The 20166-nt window shown below is 38.9% G+C and overlaps 5 protein-coding genes across 5 annotated transcripts; 2 read left to right on the top strand and 3 right to left on the bottom strand.

The window, feature by feature from the left end:
• Positions 1-22: 22 nt before the first annotated feature.
• LOC135125050 (uncharacterized) lies at positions 23-12319 on the top strand. The gene is made up of 9 exons (XM_064050351.1): positions 23-326; positions 754-1118; positions 1175-1830; positions 6354-6624; positions 6681-6826; positions 6882-7225; positions 7274-7593; positions 7644-7831; positions 11151-12319. The coding sequence occupies exons 2-9, from the start codon at positions 815-817 to the stop codon at positions 11820-11822; spliced, it is 2901 nt and encodes a 966-aa protein (XP_063906421.1). The 5' UTR covers positions 23-326; positions 754-814; the 3' UTR covers positions 11823-12319.
• Positions 12320-12384: 65 nt separating this feature from the next.
• On the top strand, positions 12385-15211 carry LOC135125057 (odorant receptor 67a-like). The gene is made up of 4 exons (XM_064050363.1): positions 12385-13023; positions 13069-13650; positions 13701-13961; positions 14015-15211. Exons 1-4 carry the CDS (start codon positions 12559-12561, stop codon positions 14066-14068), a joined length of 1362 nt encoding a protein of 453 aa, XP_063906433.1. The 5' UTR covers positions 12385-12558; the 3' UTR covers positions 14069-15211.
• Positions 14086-15612, bottom strand: LOC135125055 (transmembrane protein 39A). The gene is made up of 4 exons (XM_064050361.1): positions 15251-15612; positions 14963-15201; positions 14689-14920; positions 14086-14633 (listed from the first exon to the last, which is right to left on the bottom strand). Exons 1-4 carry the CDS (start codon positions 15551-15553, stop codon positions 14091-14093), a joined length of 1317 nt encoding a protein of 438 aa, XP_063906431.1. The 5' UTR covers positions 15554-15612; the 3' UTR covers positions 14086-14090.
• Positions 15613-15652: 40 nt separating this feature from the next.
• On the bottom strand, positions 15653-16868 carry LOC135124746 (coiled-coil domain-containing protein 130 homolog). The gene is made up of 3 exons (XM_064049962.1): positions 16453-16868; positions 16140-16400; positions 15653-16090 (listed from the first exon to the last, which is right to left on the bottom strand). Exons 1-3 carry the CDS (start codon positions 16762-16764, stop codon positions 15710-15712), a joined length of 954 nt encoding a protein of 317 aa, XP_063906032.1. The 5' UTR covers positions 16765-16868; the 3' UTR covers positions 15653-15709.
• A 113-nt stretch (positions 16869-16981) lies between these two features.
• Positions 16982-20012, bottom strand: LOC135125049 (protein AF-9). Its single transcript, XM_064050350.1, has 6 exons — positions 19626-20012; positions 19351-19577; positions 19071-19299; positions 18528-18973; positions 17940-18479; positions 16982-17890 (listed from the first exon to the last, which is right to left on the bottom strand). The coding sequence occupies exons 1-6, from the start codon at positions 19804-19806 to the stop codon at positions 17687-17689; spliced, it is 1827 nt and encodes a 608-aa protein (XP_063906420.1). The 5' UTR covers positions 19807-20012; the 3' UTR covers positions 16982-17686.
• Positions 20013-20166: the final 154 nt, after the last annotated feature.

Here is a 20166-nt window from a genome sequence, read left to right as displayed (position 1 = left end):
TTGGCGTGTCACTTCTACCAACCCAATTCCTTGCCATTGATATAACCTCAAAAAATTCCATTACGCATTAAACCAAATAAATACGAAACAGAATTCACACAGTGTGATCTTTTATCAGAAACTTCATATTTCTTGAACCGTGACGAACCAAGAATGTGAAATATGTGAGGAATTTCACTCGTGCGCCCCCTTACGAAGAATGCAGTAACCAGTGGAGTGTACGTCCGGGATCGCCGTTTGGTGTTTATTTTAATTTTCCTTTATTTTGTTAATTAAAATGCACAAAATCTAAAAACTTCGAGCGAAAAGTGTTTGTTCCCTCTTCTGTAAGTACCAGTGTAGGTTTAGACCCGACTTTTCAATCTCTAAATCGCCCTATTTTTTTTGTGAAAGTTTATTTATTTGCTCCGCATTCCGTTCCAAATCTCAAGATTTCGCGTAAAATTCCGCGTTTACACCGCCGAAGATGTGTTTTTGAGCATTCATAGTACTCGGGAGACTCCTAGGACCATGGTTGACGAAAATCTTAAAATTGGGTGTAATGGTTGCTGAATGCTAAATTCCTCAAATATTTTTTGCATTACAGCATCAATAACGTGCAATTAAAAGTAAACATTGTTGTTAACCTCTTGCCCGGATCAAACGATATATTAACAACCAAACAGATAAATTCATGCTACGTAAAAAAACAAGTTCGAGGTCTTTTTCTTGTAGATTGCATTTATTTACTAATTTTCGTTCTTCCTTGAACAGATGTTATTCATAAAAGTTCTGGATCACGTCGATATTGTGCATTTTAAACGAGTCACCACTGATGGGTTCCCTGCAGCAGTCGAATCGATTTCGGCCTTTTAATCAAACCGCACAAAGCAACTTCTCGCAGAGTTTAAGTGGAAGCGAAACGGATATCTCAACGTCGAACGAAAATCTCTCCAATGAAGAAAAATATGTGATACGTCATACAGCACGCCAAGAACCTCAAGGCCAAGAAAATCAACAAGTCTCCAACCGAAGCTCACTTCGAGACAGTCTGCCCTCGAATCGCAGTTCTTTGGACGTCTCGTCGTCGTCGTACAACACCTTGATCATACACAGCGCCGGGGATGAGCCATGGACAGGTCAGTGGTCAAAAACTTGTTGGTTTAGAGTTGGCTTTAATCAGACACGTTTGTAGGGCGCAATTCCGGCGCGCGGGACTCAAGCGACGTCCTTAACCCCTCCTATCACGCCTCGACCCTCTACCACGACTCCAAGCTCCCCCCCATGCAAAAGTGCGGCTCCTCCTCCCCTTCCCCCTCTCTAACCAAAGAACAGACCATCAACCGAGCCAGTTTCGAAGGAAATCCTCGAATCTACGACACAGGAGTGCAAGAAATCACCGAAATCCCCGACGACTACTTGAGTCAGTCGTCGGTATTGAAACACCTAGCCAAAGAGGTTAAGGTTCCGTCACCCGGCGGGACGAACGACCTCGTCGATTTGGTTCTTTTCGAAACCAACAACTTCCCCCCGCCTCCCGAGTACCCAAAATGGGCGGAGAAATCTCCGCTGCAAGCCGCCCTACATCGCAGCAAAATCACCAGCGAGAAACTCAATCTGTCGAAATCGCAACCCGATTTGTCGAAAGTGGGCGTTCCGAAAAGCCAGAGCGACTTCGACGGGTTCCGGAGGGGCGTGTCGGCGCCTAGACCGCCCACGAAAGGGCGAGAAGAGGCGGAGCCCGGAGAACTGTGGCCGTCGGGGGAGATGGTGGAAATCCTCATCAAGGAGAACAGCGCGTTGAAGGCGGAGCTGGAGAATTGTTACAAGAGGGTGGCGAAGACACAAAAGGTAGTTGGGTCGCTTTGTACGCACGCAAATGTTTTGAGCCTATGGGCGGATCATTTTTGCCGGTCGTCACCGAAGGAGGCGGTCCAAATCGTCCAAGGGCAGAATTTGTAGGTAGGCTCAAACTACAACGAAATTTACGTGTTGACCAAATTCTTACCCTGAATTAGTTTTAATTTTATAAATACCCTATCTAAAATGTTCAGAATATGATGTGTCTATACCTATAAATCTTTTTAGATTTACTTATACAGCCTGTCTCAAAAAAAGGTCATTTCGATTTTCGATTTTTCGTTTTTTCGACCAACAGTTTCATCGAATTAGATTTTTCAGTTTCCATTTTTCTATCAACTTTTCGATTTTATTACTTTCTAATTTTCTGATTTTTCAAATTTGCGGTATTTTGATTTTTCGATGTTTCGATTTTTTAAGTTGCCATTCTTTCAATTTTCGATTTTTCGTCTTTCCATTTTTAGATTTTTTGATTTTTTTGTTCGTCAGTTTTTAGACTTTGCAATTTTTTTGCATTTTTCGATTGTATTTTACTTTCCGATTTTTTTGATTTTTGAATTCTCGATTTTACGTTTTTAATTCTTCGATTTCCGATTTTTCAATTTTCCGGTTTTTTAATTCTCCTATTCTCGATTTTTCGATTTTCCATTAATCATAAAATTTTTCGATTTTTCGGTTGTTTTATTTTTCGACCTTCGATTTTTCAACTTTCGATTATTCGATTTTCCATTTTCTGATTTTACGATTTTTCGATTTGCGATTTTTCTGTTTGTTTCAGTTTTTATGGTTCTGCAATTTGCAGCTTTTAGATTTCAATTTTGTTACTTTCCGATTTTCCACTTTTCGATTTTTTGATTTTTTTTCTATCGTCGTTTTTTCGATTTTTTGATTTTTCAATTTTTAGGCCTTGCAATTTTTTTTACTTTTCGCTTTTTCGAGTATTTTTTTCATCGAATTTTCGATTTTTCGATTTTCCATGTTTAGATATTTTTCGATTTTTTTTTATTTTCCGATTGTTCTGTTCGTCAGTTTTGAGACTGCAATTTTTACTTTTCCACTTTTCTCTTATTTTAGTTTCGGATTATTCGATTGTTGAAATTTTTTTTTTTCATTTTTCGATTTCCGATTTTTTAATTTTTCGATTTTTCGGTTTTTTAATTTGTCGATTATCGATATTCCGATTTTCGATTTTTCAAATTCCAGTTTTCGATTTTCCACTTTTTGTATTTCCGATTTTTCGATTTTTCTGTTCGTCAGTTTTTTGATTTTTGAATTGTCGACTTTTAGAGTTTTCAATATTATGAACTTTCGAACTTTCGGTTTTCCTATTTTTCGATTTTTGATTTTTTCATTTTTCGGTTTTTTGATTTTTCAATTCTCGATTTTTCAATCTTGCAAATTTTCGATTTTTCAGATTTGTGAATTTCCAGTTTTTCGATCGACCTACGTATTAGATTCATTGAATTTTCGATTTTCGGTTTTTCCATTTTTAGATTTTTGATTTTCCAGTTTTGTATTTTCAGATTTTCTGTTTTTCGCATATCTGATTTATCAAATTTTCGAATTTTCGATTGTTCAGTTTTCCATTTTTCAGCTTTTAGACTTTAATTTTTTTACTTTTCGATTTTCCAAATTTTTGAGTTTCAATTTTCAGATTTTTGATTTTTCGATTTTCTTTTTAAATCTTTGAATTTTTCGGTTTTGATTTTTCGAATTTTTGATTTTTAATTTTTGCATTCTTCGGTTTTTAGACTTCAATTTTCTTTCTTTTAAATTTTTCGATATTCTATTTTCCGCTTTTCAGAATTTTCGATTTTCAGTTTTCAGACTTTCGATGATTAGAATTTTGACTTTTTCAGTTTTATGATTTTTCGATTTTTAGAAAATTTGAGTAGTTTCAATTCATCGATTTTTCTATGTTCAATTTTTCAATTTAAACTTTGCGATTTTCAATTTGTCCATTGTCGATTTTTCGATTTTCCATGTTTAGATATTTTTCGATTTTTTTTTATTTTTCGATTGTTCTGTTCGTCAGTTTTGAGACTGCAATTTTTACTTTTCCACTTTTCTCTTATTTTAGTTTCGGATTATTCGATTGTTGAAATTTTTTTTTTTTCATTTTTCGATTTCCGATTTTTTCATTTTTCGATTTTTCGGTTTTTTAATTTGTCGATTATCGATATTCCGATTTTCGATTTTTCAAATTCCAGTTTTCGATTTTCCACTTTTTGTATTTCCGATTTTTCGATTTTTCTGTTCGTCAGTTTTTTGATTTTTGAATTGTCGACTTTTAGAGTTTTCAATATTATGAACTTTCGAACTTTCGGTTTTCCTATTTTTCGATTTTTGATTTTTTCATTTTTCGGTTTTTTGATTTTTCAATTCTCGATTTTTCAATCTTGCAAATTTTCGATTTTTCAGATTTGTGAATTTCCAGTTTTTCGATCGACCTACGTATTAGATTCATTGAATTTTCGATTTTCGGTTTTTCCATTTTTAGATTTTTGATTTTCCAGTTTTGTATTTTCAGATTTTCTGTTTTTCGCATATCTGATTTATCAAATTTTCGAATTTTCGATTGTTCAGTTTTCCATTTTTCAGCTTTTAGACTTTAATTTTTTTACTTTTCGATTTTCCAAATTTTTGAGTTTCAATTTTCAGATTTTTGATTTTTCGATTTTCTTTGAATTTTTCAGTTTTGATTTTTCGAATTTTTGATTTTTAATTTTTGCATTCTTCGGTTTTTAGACTTCAATTTTCTTTCTTTTAAATTTTTCGATATTCTATTTTCCGCTTTTCAGAATTTTCGATTTTCAGTTTTCAGACTTTCGATGATTAGAATTTTGGATTTTTCAGTTTTATGATTTTTCAATTTAAACTTTGCGATTTCCAATTTGTCCATTGTCGATTTTTAGAATTTTCGGTTTTTCAATTTTTTCATTCTCAACTGTTAAGACTTCAATTTTGTTACTTTCCGATTTTTTGGTTTTCGATTTTCCAATTTTCAGAATTTCCAAGTTTCTTTATTCAGATTTTCGATTTTCCACTTTTTCGATTTTAGATTTTTCGAATTTTTGTTTTTCCAATTTTTTGCTTTTTCGATTTTTCTGTTCGTTTCAGTTCTTAGGCTTTGCAATTTTTTTTACTTTATATATTTTGATTATTTTAATTTCCGATTTTTTTTATTTTTGTTTTTGATTTTTTTTATTTTCAATATTACAAATTTTTGACTTTTCGATTTTTTGGTTTTCCTGTTTTTCAATTTTCGATTTTTCGATTTTTGAGGTTTGTGAATTTCCACTTTTCGATCGACCTAGGTATTTGATTTCATTGAATTTTCGATTTTTTGATTAGCCAATTTTAGATTTTCGATTTTTACGATTTGTATTTTTCGATTTTCTGTTTTTTGCATTAGTGAATTTCAGTTTTTCCGATTTTTGATTTTGCGCATATTTGATTAATCAAATATTGTTGCTTACAAAAACTTCAAAACATCTACAATATTTCAAAGTATTCAGTTTTGCTATTCTTGATTTCTTCAACAAAATAAATTGACTCAGTCATTAACTTTTTTGAGACACCCTGTATAACCGAATCTAAAAAATATTAAAGCAGTGATAAATCACAAGTATAAAACTCATCATATTTTATACATTTAAGATAGGATTTATTCTGCAAAATTTTGAGGTGACGTCAAAAATTTTTTAGAGGGGATAAGCAAATATATTTTAATTAAAAATGTATCATGTTTATCATGATTTTAAAACATCTGCAAGATTTCAAAGTATTCGATTTTGCAAATTCAAAATTAAATTGCAAAATATTATTTTATAATTTTGATTTTTTTTTCCAAAAATCTGGACGTTTTGGATAAAAACTCAACACGGAGTCATAAACTACATGTGTAGGACTATGTTACTGTATACAATTTAAAACCCATTTACTATGCATAAATTTGAAGTGACGTCATCACATTATTGGTGGGGATGATTAGACAAATTTAATAATTTTGCGACATTTATGAAAAACATATCAGTTAACAAAAATGGCACGTTTTTATTATTATGCCAGTTACATGTCACTCAACGACAATATCGTTTTTTTTTAAGAGTATTTTATTTGAAAAAGTGATGAAATTTTTTATACGGAACAATTGGTCGAAAGATGTTAGAAAGCAAAATAATTCATGTCCGGACCATCGTTACTCACGAACGAAAGTGACCATTATTTTATGGGAACAACTACCTGCTAAATCTTCTCCGACAAATTCGAGAGAACTGGTGTGAGCCATAAATATTTCTTACCAAATGTATATATAACTACTGTCCGCCCCGTTATTGTCAATAAAATTTTATAGGGTAAAATATGAATTTCGTTGTAGTTTGAGCCTACCTACAAATTCTGCCCTTGAAGGATTTGGACCGCCTTCTTCGGCAGGCAAAAACGATCCGCTCATAGGCTCAAAACATTTGCGTGCGATTGTACACATAATTTTATTAGTTTTTTATTTGTAGCTGGAGCAAGAAATTTTGAAGGTACATAAGGCGCAAGAGGAGTTGGTACAGTCGTGCGATCGGAAGGAACGCCTGGAGAGGGCTGCCAGAAGTCGGTTACAGAACGATAATCGAAGACTCCAGGAGCTCAATAGGGCGCTACGGGAGCAAGTCGATTTGTTGTCGACGCAGATGTTGTCCAGGTCTCCAGGACCGGATTCGAACTCGCCTGATAGTTTGCGACGAGAATTAAACAAAAGAGAAGTGTTAATAGCCCAGTTGATTCAACAAAGTATGTAGACAGCGTAGCTGCGGAAGCGCGTCACTATAATTTTTTTTTTTTAATAGACAAAGAGCACGTTGCTGCCAAAGAACGCCAAGAAATCGAATTAGCCGCTCAGAGGGTGACCCTCCAGGAGCAAAGAACGCACATCGACATCCTCGACACAGCTTTGACGAACGCACAATCCAACGTCGTCCGCTTGGAGGAAGAGGTTTGCATTAAAAACACGTACTTTGATTATATCTCTAATCGGACGCATGTTCCAGTGTCGCAAGAAACAAGTCTACGTAGAACGCGTCGCTCAGCTGCAGAGGGCGCTGTCGTCGCTGCAACTCGCCAGCGACCGGCGCGAACAAACCGAGCGCAAACTCCGCCTCCAACTCGAACGGGAACTCCAAAGGGCTAAGTTAGCCCAAGGTGACGAGGGCAAGACTGGCTGGGACTCCCCGAACGGTTCCGGTAACGAATCGCCCTCAGAACTCAAGAGACGCCTGCGCGAAAAAGACGAGAAGATCATGAGGTTGGAAGGCGACTGCAGCAAGTGGGAGCAGAGGTACCTGGAGGAGAGCGCTCTGCGCCAGGCGGCCATCGACGCAGCTAGTATTCCAAAGTAAGTTGTCGGTTCGTGAGTTCGCCAATGTGTTAATGGTGGGTTTAGAGACGCCAAGATCGCGGCTTTGGAAAAAACCAGCCAGGAGACTGAGAAGATCATCGCCGAGGCGCGAAACGAGAAAATCCGCCACATGGACGAAGTGCACGCTGCGCAGAAAAAAGTCGCCGATTTGGAGTCGCGCGTTAAAGATTTGGAGTCGAAGTTGGCCGAGCGAGACGCCATGATTAAAGTTTTGCAGAAGCATACGTACGAGAAGGACGTGAGTAGCATGCTGGGGCGCTCCCCTCACCATACGCCCCACCCGAGTCTGGGCGGGACTGACATCGATCACGTGTTGGGGACGGCCGTGTCGAGGGAGGAGCTAGGTAATGATGTAGGAGTGGCTAGGTTGCGATCTATTTTTGTGTGTGTGCAGTGAGCAGCGTCCTGACGAGCTCGACGGGATTCGGATCCGGGAATTCGTACGCCGGGAGCGATTCGTCCTATCACATGCCGTCGTACAGTAAATACGAAACGAACAAGAGTTTCGACTCGACGAAGCAGAGCTTGGATAATCAGCTGAAAGAGATCGACAGCCAGTTAGATTCGCAACTTCTTAGCAAGGTAGGAGAGACTGAGACATTTTGTTGACTGAACACGCTTAGGAGTTCTGTACGGTGTCGAAAACTCAAGTTTTCACCAAGTACAGAACGATTTTCAATGTTCGAGTCAAATAGTGAGTCGGTTTCTGATTTTTTTGTTCAGTTTTGGATTTTTTTTTTGTGAAGAGTTCACGGCGACTTGTATATAGTAGTGTCAGGTGTGGATTTCATTGACCAAATTGTTAACAGTGTGTTTGACGGACGTTTATGAAAAAGGCGTGGCTAGTTTATGGAAGGGCGGAGGACGTTCTTCGTTACAATACCCAAAATGACACATTTTGAAAACAAATTACGTTTTTGTCTAAACGGTTGTGTTGTAATCACTAAAAATATGCACAATTGAAAGATTATTTTGTCTTCTGCTTTTGTAGCTACTTTTTATTTTAATTTTATCTTTCTTTCTCTTGAATTGACTATTAATGAAGCAAATTTTTGTGTTGGCAATTCTGAAACACGTTGATTGGTTGTCATCAATGTCACTTTGACAACCAGGTATGCCATCATAAAATTTTAATTAGGTTGCCAACCTAACAAAAAAAATACATTAGTAGTCACTCGCTATTTCTTTAGGTAGCACTCACCTATCTTTATTCTAGCTATTTTTCTTATTTTTATGATGCTTTGTTTGGAATTTATGACAGCTTATTGTATAAAGTTCATAAAATAATTAATTTTTCCCGATGGAGTAGTTAGTGTATTATAAATTATGTCTTTGGTATGCCTGTTTTTGACAGCAACAACTAAAGGTCGATTTATAAACTTGCCGTTGACGTTGGGTTTTCAATCAATCAAATTGCGGTGGTGTGCAGTGCTGCCAATTGGAAGGAAAATCCCCTAAAGTAGGGGGGACATTTTCTGATTGACACCACTAATTCCACGAAAATCAAATTTTGATAGGGATAATGAGGTCCAGTAGTAACAAGATTTATTTATTTTAAGAGAAATAAGGATTTTGCAGTTAAGCTCCGCCCCCTTAGTTAACTGCGAATAAAAAAATCATCACAATTGAGACCGGGCGGGTGGGCGGGGTTTACATTTTCCCTTTTTTTTCTTAACATATGCAGTCATCTTTCCACAACAATAAAATTAAAACATGTTTAAAATGGCAAATTTGTATAGGGAAATATCGATGCTGCAATTACGCTCCGCCCCTGGGTGGGGCTTCTCTTTTGGTTTTCTGTTTTAATCAATACATTTAGTTTTCTTTGTACTTACTTAAGAACATATTTCACATCGTAATTTCTCGTACAAAAATAAGGATTTTAGAATTAAGCTCCGCCCCTCGGCTTAGGACGAATAAAAAAAATCATCAGAATGGAGATAGGGCGGGTGGGTGGGGCTTATATTTTGCCTTTTTTTCTTAATATACATAGCCATCTTTTCCCAACAAGAAACTTACAACATCATTAAAATGGTACTTTTTTTCAGGGAAATATGGATTTTGCAATTATGGGACAGAGCCTATTATATATTACTATATGTCCTAAGACAAATGTACCATTTTAAACATATTTTAAGTTTCATGTTATGAAAAGAAGTCTACACAAATTAACACAAAAAGGCAAAATGTAAGCCCACCCACCCGCCCGATCTCAATTGTTATGATTTTTTTCATTCGCCGTAAACCAAGGGGGAGGAGCTTAAATGCAAAATACTTAGTTCTTTACAAGGAATTAAAAACATGTTTTTGAGTATCGTGTTGTTAAGAAAATACTATGTAAATTGCGAAAAATTGGCAAAATATAAACCCCACCCACCCACCCCATCCCCAAAATCATTACAATTGAGATAGGGTGGGTGGGCGGGGTTTATATTTTTCCCTATTTCTTAATATACATAGTCGTTTTTTCAGAACATTTTGCCTTGTTTTCTTAATATGTGTACTCATCTTTTCACAACGAGAAGCTTAAAACATTCAGTTTTCTTTTCACATGGTAATTTCTCGTAGAAAAAAAGGATTTTACAATTAAGCTCCACTCCTCGGCTCACGACGATAAAAAAAACATCAGAATTGAGATAGGGCGGGGGGCGGGGCTTATATTATACATCTTTTCACAACAAGAAACTTAAAACATGGTTAAAATGGTACATTTTTGCAAGAAAATATGGAAGTTTCTTGTGAAAAAAAGTGTACACATAATAAAACAAAAAGGCAAAATAGAAGCCCGCCCACCCGCCCGGTCTCAATTGTGATGATTTTTTTTTTATTCGTCGAGAACCAAGGGGGCGGAGCTTAACTGCAAATACTTATTTCTTTACAAGAAATTAAAAACATGTTTTTGAGTATCGTGTTGTTCAAAGAAGACTATGTATATTAAGAAAAAAAGCACAATATAGAAACCCCGCTCACCCACCCCATCTCAATTGTGATGAATTTTTTTTATTCTTAGAAACTTAAAATACGTTTAAAATAATAAATTTTTGTATGGAAAAATGAATTTTGCCCCTCGTTCTGACTACGAATGAAAAGTCATCACAATTGATAATTGAGATCGGGACCGGGATGGATGGGGCCTTTATTATTATTGTGAAAATTTCAACTTCAGATGTTACAATGTGACAGTTATCGTACCAACCACCACAAAATTCCCCAAAATTAAAAAATAGGTGCGAAGCAGAAAAAAAATAGTATAAAATATACGTTGATGAATTGTTTACTGCTGACTATTGTAAATTTGACAAATATTGTCAAAATAATGAGTAATATTTATTTTTACGTTTCAAATGTAAAATAAATACTGAAAAAATCAATAACGAAGAAAAACTCAAGCCTCAACTTTGTGCAGATGTTTAGTGATCACGCCCATAAAGAATAATTTTGATTTGAAACTCGACCTTGAAAGTCGTTTACGTCCTTCTGAAACCGAATGATGTATTTTTCATAAACGCCGGTAAGAACTTGTTTCATTCTATGATGGTTCTGAATAGTGTTCAGTGAAAGATGAAAACTATTCGGTGTGTTGTCGCGCCCCACCTCAACCCCGCCCACTTGTCTGATTTAGTGTGTGCGCGCGCGCAGAGTGGGCGCGTTGGGGCGGGGCGTATGCGCACTCGTAACTCCGCATGTACGTTTGTTAGCTCGCATGCAGTGCACCAATAAACATCGTTTTCGATCTGAATGCCCTTGTGTTACTCAACATTTCGCTTGTCCGCCCCTCCTACTAATCCGCGCCCCGCCCCTCCCGTGCATGGCCAGCCCTGTGGCGTGCCGTGTGACTAACACCACTTCACGCAGGTCCCGGACAACATCCCAACTGTGTCTTTTCTCTTCTCCTTTTCAGCGGGGTCTTTGCTGTTTTCCAGGATTCACTAATCCAGTCACTGCGCAGAGAAAAGGAAAAATATCCAAGCCATTACTGGCGGGTGTGAGCGGCGGCGGCGGCGGCGGCGTCGCCATGTACGAACCCGGCGCCATGCTGCTGCTCGAGAAGCAGGGCCGCGCGTCGCAGCAGCAGCGCATGCAGGAGGCGGGCGAGCTGGGGAGCGGCGGCGGCGGCGGCGCGCGCTGTCCCGCCCCCAGCTCGCTGCCGCGCCCGCCGCGCCCCTCGCACCGCAGCGGCCTGCCGCGCCGCCTCGGCGACTACAACCGCCTCGGCGAGGGCGAGACGCCGCCCCCGCGCAAGAAGTCCGACGGCGGCGACTCGCTCAGCTCCACCGCCAGCAGCCGGCGCGCGTCGCCGGCGCGCGCGCTGGTGCCGCCCAAGAAGCTGGGGGAGTACGGGCGGCTGTCGGAGAGCGGCTCGAGCGCGTCGCTGCGCAAGCCGGCGCAGCGCGGCCGCGCCGGGGAGCGCGACTCGGCCTCGACGCTGAGCGACAACTCGGCCAACTCGCTGCCGCCGCCGTCCAAGGTGCGTCTGTTCGGGGGCGGCGCCGCGCGCCGGGGCGGCTCGCTGGGGCGGGAGAGCAAGTCGTCGACGGACTCGGCCAACAGCAAGTACCGCATACAGTTCTGAGGCGGCGCTGCGCTGGACACGTGGACCCACCGGGGGAATTGGGGGTTGTTTGCGCCCTGTTGGCGGTTTGCGCTTCTTCTGTTGCATAACATTGGTTTAGTCAGTATCCTTGAACTAACTAGTCTTCCCGAACCAAATACTTGTTACGATGTTCACGCTAGGGACCAAATTTTTTTTGTTCCGAGAGCGGTGTACGCTGTTTTAGAGTCTCCTTTCTGTTTGTAGGCGGTTTTCACGAGACGTAAACCCCGTCTTTTTCTCTATACCGTAGAATTAAACTAGTGGAACACGCGATTAACTCGAACTGATTGTTGATTAGGACTTTCAAAAAGTCGGAAATTCAAAAGTCAACGATCAGTTTGAGGTTAATTGCTAAAACAGATCTACCAGAATCTCCACCTACATTTTTATACAATTTTGATGTTTCTATTGTATTCTAGTCTGTTGATACAAATGTATGTAACTGTACAGACAATAAAATCAGTTTTGCCATATTATTTCAAGATTTTTATTTCCGTGAAAAAAAAATCCCACCACCACTTTTGAACCCAACCGGTAATCATTTTCCACCGTAAGGAAAGAACAAGTGTTAAAGTCGTGAATATTTTACAAATGTTAGGAGCAAATTCCCCAGTTCCAGTATTGACACAATCAGTGTAATCAACGGTTATTACAACTTTCAAACTTTTCCACTTCAATGTAACGAAATTAGAGGTTCGTTTTTATATCACTGGGTATGTATTTAAGTAAATGGAACACTGTAAAGTACACACAAACACTAAAAATGTCTGCACGTGTGTCACCTCAAGTCGAAGAAATCCCACCCATGTATTTCAAAGTCCACTTAAAAATCTTATTTTATCTAGGTATCGATATAATCCCTATTGAAACCACCGCACGAAGCATCCTTTTCCACATTTACTCTCTATTTATAATAGGATTGATGTTTCTCTTCACCGTAACCGAATTTATCGACATGGTGGTAAATTTTGAAGACATTTATAAACTGACTTTCGCTTTATGTTACTTCGTCACGCACGTTCTGGGCACCGCAAAAATGTTTTTGATGTTGGCACTGCGAAAAAAGCTGTGGCACCACTTAGAAACCCTAGAAACTGGTATTTTCAAACCAAACGTGAAAAGGGGCGGAGTTAAAGAAATCCAATTGGTTCGAGACGCCATAAATCTGTGTAAACGACAAGTAAGATTTTAAAATATCGTTTCCACATTATAACCGACCTTTCAGGGCTATTTTTTCTACACTTTTGTGATCGTGATAATTGGTGCCCGAACGATTTACGCAGCCTTAGCAAACTTACCATACGACAAACACAATTACGTGGAAGGTAACGTAACTATCATAGTAAACAAAAAAATAATGCCTTATACCACTTGGATGCCTTTTGACTACAACGATAGCCCTCTGTACGAACTAATTTTTGCTTTCCAAATATTCAGTACCGTGGTTTATGGGTACTATATAGGTGCTGCAGATGCCGTCATCTGTGGGTTTCTAATTCTCATCAAAGCACAGTTTCTTATTCTTAAAAGAGAACTAGAAACTTTGATCGACAGAGCTAAAGCGGAAGCGAAAAACTCCGTAGACGAGGGAGAAAAAGTACGATTACCGCACGGGATACAACGTGTCGAACTCTTAAACCCGCAGACGCAAGTGTACGCTTCTAAATTCGCAAACGAGTGTGCTTTTCACCACCAAGAACTAATCACCTTGTGTGACCAATCAGAAGACGACTTCTGCTACTTGATGTTGTTGCAGTTTATATCAAGCCTATTAATTCTGTGTTTCCAGTTGTTTCAGTTGAGTGTGGTAAGTAACCTGAGGGTGGTTTATATAGACCGAAACGAGTCGATTTGCAGTTGTCGCCAAACAGCGTCGAATTTTTTAGCATGTCCATGTATCTAGTACTAATGCTTTTTCAACTACTGTGTTACTGTTGGCACGGCAACGAAGTCCAACTAGTCAGTGGAGAAATTGCGTCCAACGTGTTTGATATTGATTGGATAGTTATGAATGAATCTGTCAAGAATTCGCTCCTCCTTATCATGATGAGAAGTCAAAGACCGAATTTTTTCACAGCTGGGAAATTTTCGCTCCTGTCGTTGCAAACCTTCATGACCGTAAGTACGCCACCTAGTGACGAAAAGCAAAACAGCGCCCTCTATTTTTCCAGATTGTACGAGGCGCCGCTTCGTATTTCATGTTTTTGAAACAAATGAATGCTTAATTAATTAAACTAACAAGTGTATTTAGCGTAGATTCATTTTATTGTGCATGGCTCTCTCTTCTTCGTACATTTTCACACTAACTAAGCAGTCCCTCCCCATTTTGTATAACACATAATAGTTAAAAAACAACATGAAGGTGATTGAGATTACGTTGTGCCACGCTATGGTGTAAAACAGTAGTACCAACTGCACTAACACCATGACACCATGGCCTACTGATAAGCAACAAAGTGAGTTACTGGGGTTGCGAAATAATGAATAAAATCTGGCGTATGTGGCATTGCCGGGTTCACTAGCGTTGCATTCACCTAGAGCGCGATACACATCTTTGCCGTGTTTGACTAGAGCCCCGTATGGCCATAAAGTGTCTTCGTTCCAGTTGTTATTAACCAGTAACATACTCCGAGTTTCTAGTTTATACCAAGTCCCTAAATGTAGCGCAGACCGGTGTAAAATATCACAGTAACGTAACGACAAAATATGAGAAGTAAAAGCCATGAAGCTGCTGAAAAAAATGAAAATTACGTGCTGAGTAGCCCAATAGACGTCATAGTGGAGGTGGTTCTGGAAACAAAAATAGTAACTTTTTTTTTTATCAAGTTGGTTAAAAAAAACTCACTTGTGCAAAACAACACGGTATAAAACCAGCATAATAGGCATTGATTATTGAACTAAAAAGGATTTGTTTTACTCGACTGTTGAAATTAGTTTTTAGATTTTCCACTTCTTGGCGGACTTCAGTGGCATTGGAACGACAGGCGTGAAGTGGAGGAATCGACGACGTGTTCCAAGTAACAAGTTCAAAAAACGGGGTGATTTTGCATCCGAATAAGATGAGATACACTAGAACTCTACAAAGCGTGTCTTGGAATTTCAATCAACCACAAACTTACGGGTAACATAAGTACAGGATGTTGACAAATGGGTGGCTTTGCATTATATAGTAGGCACACCACGTGAGTAGGGTAAATATCGCCCCAAACAAAATCAACCTGTAGCACATAAACGACAAGTCCAGACACCTGGGTTTGATTAACTTCTCCAGGATTCGACAACCCACGATATAGATGAGTCTTCTTGACAGCATGATTATGATAAAAGTGGCTAAATTTATATCAATTAAATAAAAGTTCTGCAAAGTAGTGACTAGTGTCTTTATTTACAACGATTTTCGAACTTACCACTGCTTGTCGGTTGTATGAATGAGGCAGCCACCATATTGTTCGGTATAAATGGAGGAATTGCAGCCCCCCGCACACTATAGTGAACGAAAACATCAGAGCTTCGAAGAAGAAGTCATCGTCGACGGGGGTATTAGGGAACGGGAAGTGTTTGGGGGCTGCTGCTTGCTCCAGAACTGGAAGTGTGGGGAGACCGTTCCCCAGAGACGGGTACCTGCTGGAGGGGTCACTCCCAAATCCTGCTATCATTGAAGGAATGGGGTTGCGTAGAGTACGCGGAATGCGTCGGTTGCTACTAGGCATGAAGAAGTTTTTCGATTTGTTTTTAAACGATTAAGTGAGGTTATGTTTAGAAGTGTCAGCTGGTAACTGTCAACACAGGGTCGTATTGAGACAAATTCGGATTGTAATAGAAATATTTATTTACAACTTTCACCATCTCTGTACATTTATTTACAATTAGTCTGAGTCGCTCCCCGAGCCATAAGCACCCACCAAAGAATTGCTTAGTCTTGCTTTCTTCGTTTCAGGCTGCACACAAGTGCTGCTTTTCTTAACAATCCCCAGATCTTTTTTAGCCGAATTGTTTAAAATTTTAACAGCTTTCAGTTCCTTTGTCGTTGAAAAATTCGCAGTTGGTAGAGACGAACTCGATATTATCCTCTTCCTCACCAAATCTCTGTTTTCACCGACACTCTTCATAGGTTTCAACTTCTGACTTAACAAAGACGCCATTTTTTTGTCTTCTTCGGTCTCTGCGAGAAGCGGGATGCTCAAACTCACTCGCTTCAAAAGCGCGCTGTCTTGAGATTCGGATCGTTTCAATTCAGAATTTTGTTTCTAAAATTCGTACGTTACAAACAAACTAACAGTCACCTCAAAAACAAACCCTAAAAATCTGCCTCAACCTCTGGTTAGCACTGTAATCATCCGACCACTTCTCTTCATTCCGGTTGAACAACTGTATCAACCGTGGTTTTGAGCTTTCGTAGCTATTTTTATCCTCAGATCCGTGTTCCAACTTGAACATGGAATCATCGAACATCCGTTTTTGGGTTTCTTTGGTTTCTGGAACCACTTGTTCGTTTTGTGTGGGGTCCCACCGGTTTTCTTGTCGACGGGCCCCTGACACTATCACATATTCCAAATTCTACAAACCGGATACAAAATTAAGGGGGCTGTTTGTTAAATTGTCTACGTACCCCTGGGTCCGTTTTTATCACGATGTGATTGTCACACAAGTGGCACTTCATTTTGAATTGGTACAAAGGGGTGGTGTAGTACATTCCGATCTTGGTTTTTTCAGCGTTGTAGCGTACCCCCATTCCGATGTGGTTGTTGCAGCCTTCACACCAGATGTTGTAGGGCATCTCAAAACGGACGATGATGATGCCGAGGTGGATTTTGCGGGCTCTTTCTCGAAGGGCATGGGTGCCCAGGAATTTGTTGAGCCCCCCGGCTTTGGGGTCATAGTCAGGGGGGTAGTACTTGTTGGTGCCTTTGCGTTCACCCATTTTTGCAAAACGAGTAACAGTTTGTGGGTTTTTCTCAAAAGAATGTCACGTATCAAAACACGATTAAATCAACATAACCTCAATATTGTGTCAGACTTAGTTACTAAAACGTAAAATGTCACTATGCTTGTCAATTGAAGATGAAAAATAAAAATGATAAGGTGTGCCCTTGAAACTCATGACGTGCGAATCTGTATAAATAAAACCGAGACGTTCGCTTGTTATACATCCATTTTATTGCAGATAAAATTAAATAAGTTACAAATGTATAAGTATCCCTAGTACGTAAATAATTTAAACCGTTATATACTCGTGGTCATTCTATTCAGACTGATGTTGTTTGAATAAATTAATCAAAGAAACTCGTCCATGACTCCATATAATGACATTAACTCTTTTACAGATGATTTATACACTGAGATCTTATTTCAAACCTGTACTTTTTTAAAGTCTGTGTTTTGCGGGCGCTATAAAGTTATAAACAAACTCACTTGTTCCTTACTTTCATACAACTTGAGCAAAAGCAACGGTGTTGGATTTAAACAAAACGTTATTGGCTTGAAATAAGATATACAAAACATGCAGAATAACAGTTTCTATCTAATGGTGACTCAATACATCTTTATAATAATAACACGACCATAAAGTTAAAATTACAAAAATAATAGCATTTATCACAATTCCTGTACATATTAATAAAATGTGTACAAATAACAGCAGTCAAACTGGCAACAGTCAACGCAAATGCAACGCTTAAAAGAAAAGAAACATAAAAGAAGGAAAATCTGACAACAGGTACAAAACGTAACAAAAATAAACACACACAGTAAAAAATACTGCAAAAATGCATGCACTAAAAGTGAATTGTAACCTAAATACAAATTCATGTCAACAATATTGCAACACAAAGCGATTTACTAAATTAAGTTTCACTTGAAAAGAAGTCCTGCAGTTGTTGTACTGTTGACCTATCTAGTAAACACAAGTCAAAATCAAAAGTGTGAGCTGAAACTTCGTAACGACCGGTCTCAGCTATCAATTTGACGACTTTCTGGAGATCTGAGTTGTCCTTGAGTGCCATTATTTTAGTCTGGAGGCCACGCAGCAGTCCAAAGTAGTCGTCCTCCTACACACAAAAAACTGTTTTCGATGCGCATGCGTCGCTTACTACTTACCACTCCTTCCGGTACTATCGGTACCACCGGTTTTTGAGTTTCTAGCTCCCCGTCCGAATTATTATTCATAACCTGGTCCTTAAGCACCACCTTCTCTGGAGGTTCTTCCCCTTCGCCAGAGTTCGATTTTCGCTTACACTTGATCGTGTTGTCTTGATAGCCCTTGTCTTTCTTCAGTTTTTGATTTTTTTCTTCTTTCGCTTTGATCATTTCAGGTTTGTTTTTCTTTTCTGACGGACGTTCGACCAATGAAGTGTTTGAACTCGACGTGGAACTATTCGAGGATTCGTCATCAATGTTGGGTTGACTGACGTAATTTAATTTTTCCTTTTTCACGTGAGGTTCAGGTTTAAATAAACTGGGTTTGGTTTCAGGGGGTGGTTTTTCTATTTTCTTTTCCGATTTGTACGGCTTTTCCTCTTTTTTCTCCCTCTTTTCTTTGTCTCGTTTCTTGTGTTTGTACTTTTCTGAGTATCTATCTTCTTTGGGGGTTTCTTTTGACGATTTTTCTTTATTTGATTTGTCTTTCTTCTCAGATAACTGAAAGAACGAATTATTAATTGTTATATTATTAATTTATTATATTACCTTGGGTGGGGGCGGCGACATGCTATCGTTCTTAACTTTACTTTCATCCTTTTTTATCTCGTTCCGTACTTTACTCTCTTTGTGTTCTTCTCTCTCTTCTATGTGTTTGCTCTCTTTATGCTCCTTGTTTTTTTTCTCTTTCTTTGGCTTTCTCTCCTCAACTTTGTCCTTTTTCTCTTTATCGTGTTTAGATTCTTTGTGTTTGATAACCGGGGGACTAGAAAAACGGGTTGGACTTGTTCGTTTCGGTGATCTTTTAGGACTAGGACTTTTAGGACGTGGCGATTTGTCCTTTTTCAAGTTCTTGTCTTTACTTCTTTCGCGATCTTTTGATTTTTCTTTCTGTTTCTTCTCATCCCGGTTTTTCTTGTCTGAGTCTGTTTTATCTTTTTTTTCTTTGTCTTTGTGGGTTTCTTTATGGGGGCTGTGTTTCGTCCTAGATTTCTCTAAAACAATCATTACAAATTGATACAATTTGTGCGAAAACTTGACCCATTATTTCAAAATTTCACCCCCTTGGAGTTCCAAACAAAAATTCGTTACCTTTGTTTTCCGGTTTTGGAATTGGCATTTTTTGCTCTGACATCTTCGACGACATGTTAATTGGGGACCCAAAGAGCTCCTGGAAGTCTCTGCACGGCTCCCCCACTTTCATTTTCTGCTTCTTTACGAAATCACACCCGCTCAATTTGGGTTTGTTGGTCATTTGATTTTTGTCATCGAGTGAAGATCTGCTATCACTCATGTCTTGACTACTTGACGAACTTCCAATCTACAATATCAAAAAAATTACGAGCTATTTTTGGTGAAAAACGTGCCTTACAATAGCGCCCCCTTTTAATAACTTCATCCGGAAGTCCTCGGCCGGGGAATTAAAAATGTACTTTTCTTTTTGCACTTTGATGATGGGAGGCCCTGACTGTTGCAAATTCAGATCATAGTTAAACCTAATCTTCTTGGGTTCGTTGTTGTTTCTCAGGTAAATATCGATGGGTAGGTTAAAGCCGGCATAGCCAGATTCTTTCACCGAGTATGGGGGTTCCTTCACAACTGAAACCGTCAAGTTAGTGACGTGTTTTACCAAGTTGGGGGTCTCACCTCTCTTCGGCTTGGGGAAGGTTTCGTGTAAATAAAACACAACTTTTTCGATATAGTAGTGGATCTCCGCTGCGTCGCATCCTCGCACAAATACCTCCCAGTCATGGGTGAACCCTTCCTGGGTCTTTTTCGTCCGAATTGACGCTTCGTGCCCTATTTCTAGGTAAATTCTCACTGCCATGGTACTAGTGTTGTATTTACTCTAACCCATTTTGTTGTTGCTTGGTTTATCGTTGAATTTGACTGTTCCGACCTGGTTTCGATGGCGGATTTTTTGTTGGTGGGTGTTTTCTGGGTTATGCTCTTCCGAGTTTGCGATTTTGTTTATAAAATTGATTTTTTTTGCTATTTTTGAGAAATTAAAAACAAACTCTTACAAGCATCGATGCCAACTTTAGGACGATTGGGGTAAAGCGAAATGTCCCTAGATTGACAGGTGACAGGACGCCACCAGTGGTGGCGCGACGAAACGGAGAAAGGAGAAAATTAACACAATAATAAATGATTTGATTTGTGGAGGCGACAAACAGAAACGAAAAAA

This window comes from Zophobas morio, unplaced genomic scaffold, assembly GCF_036711695.1.
Source record: "Zophobas morio isolate AGI-343-1 ecotype UQ-CSIRO unplaced genomic scaffold, CSIRO_AGI_Zmor_V1 ptg000008l, whole genome shotgun sequence".
In the NCBI taxonomy this organism is placed as follows: Eukaryota; Metazoa; Arthropoda; class Insecta; order Coleoptera; family Tenebrionidae; genus Zophobas; species Zophobas morio.
The sequence above is the reverse complement of the archived record's forward strand: the minus strand, read 5'-3'. Positions and strand labels throughout refer to the sequence as shown.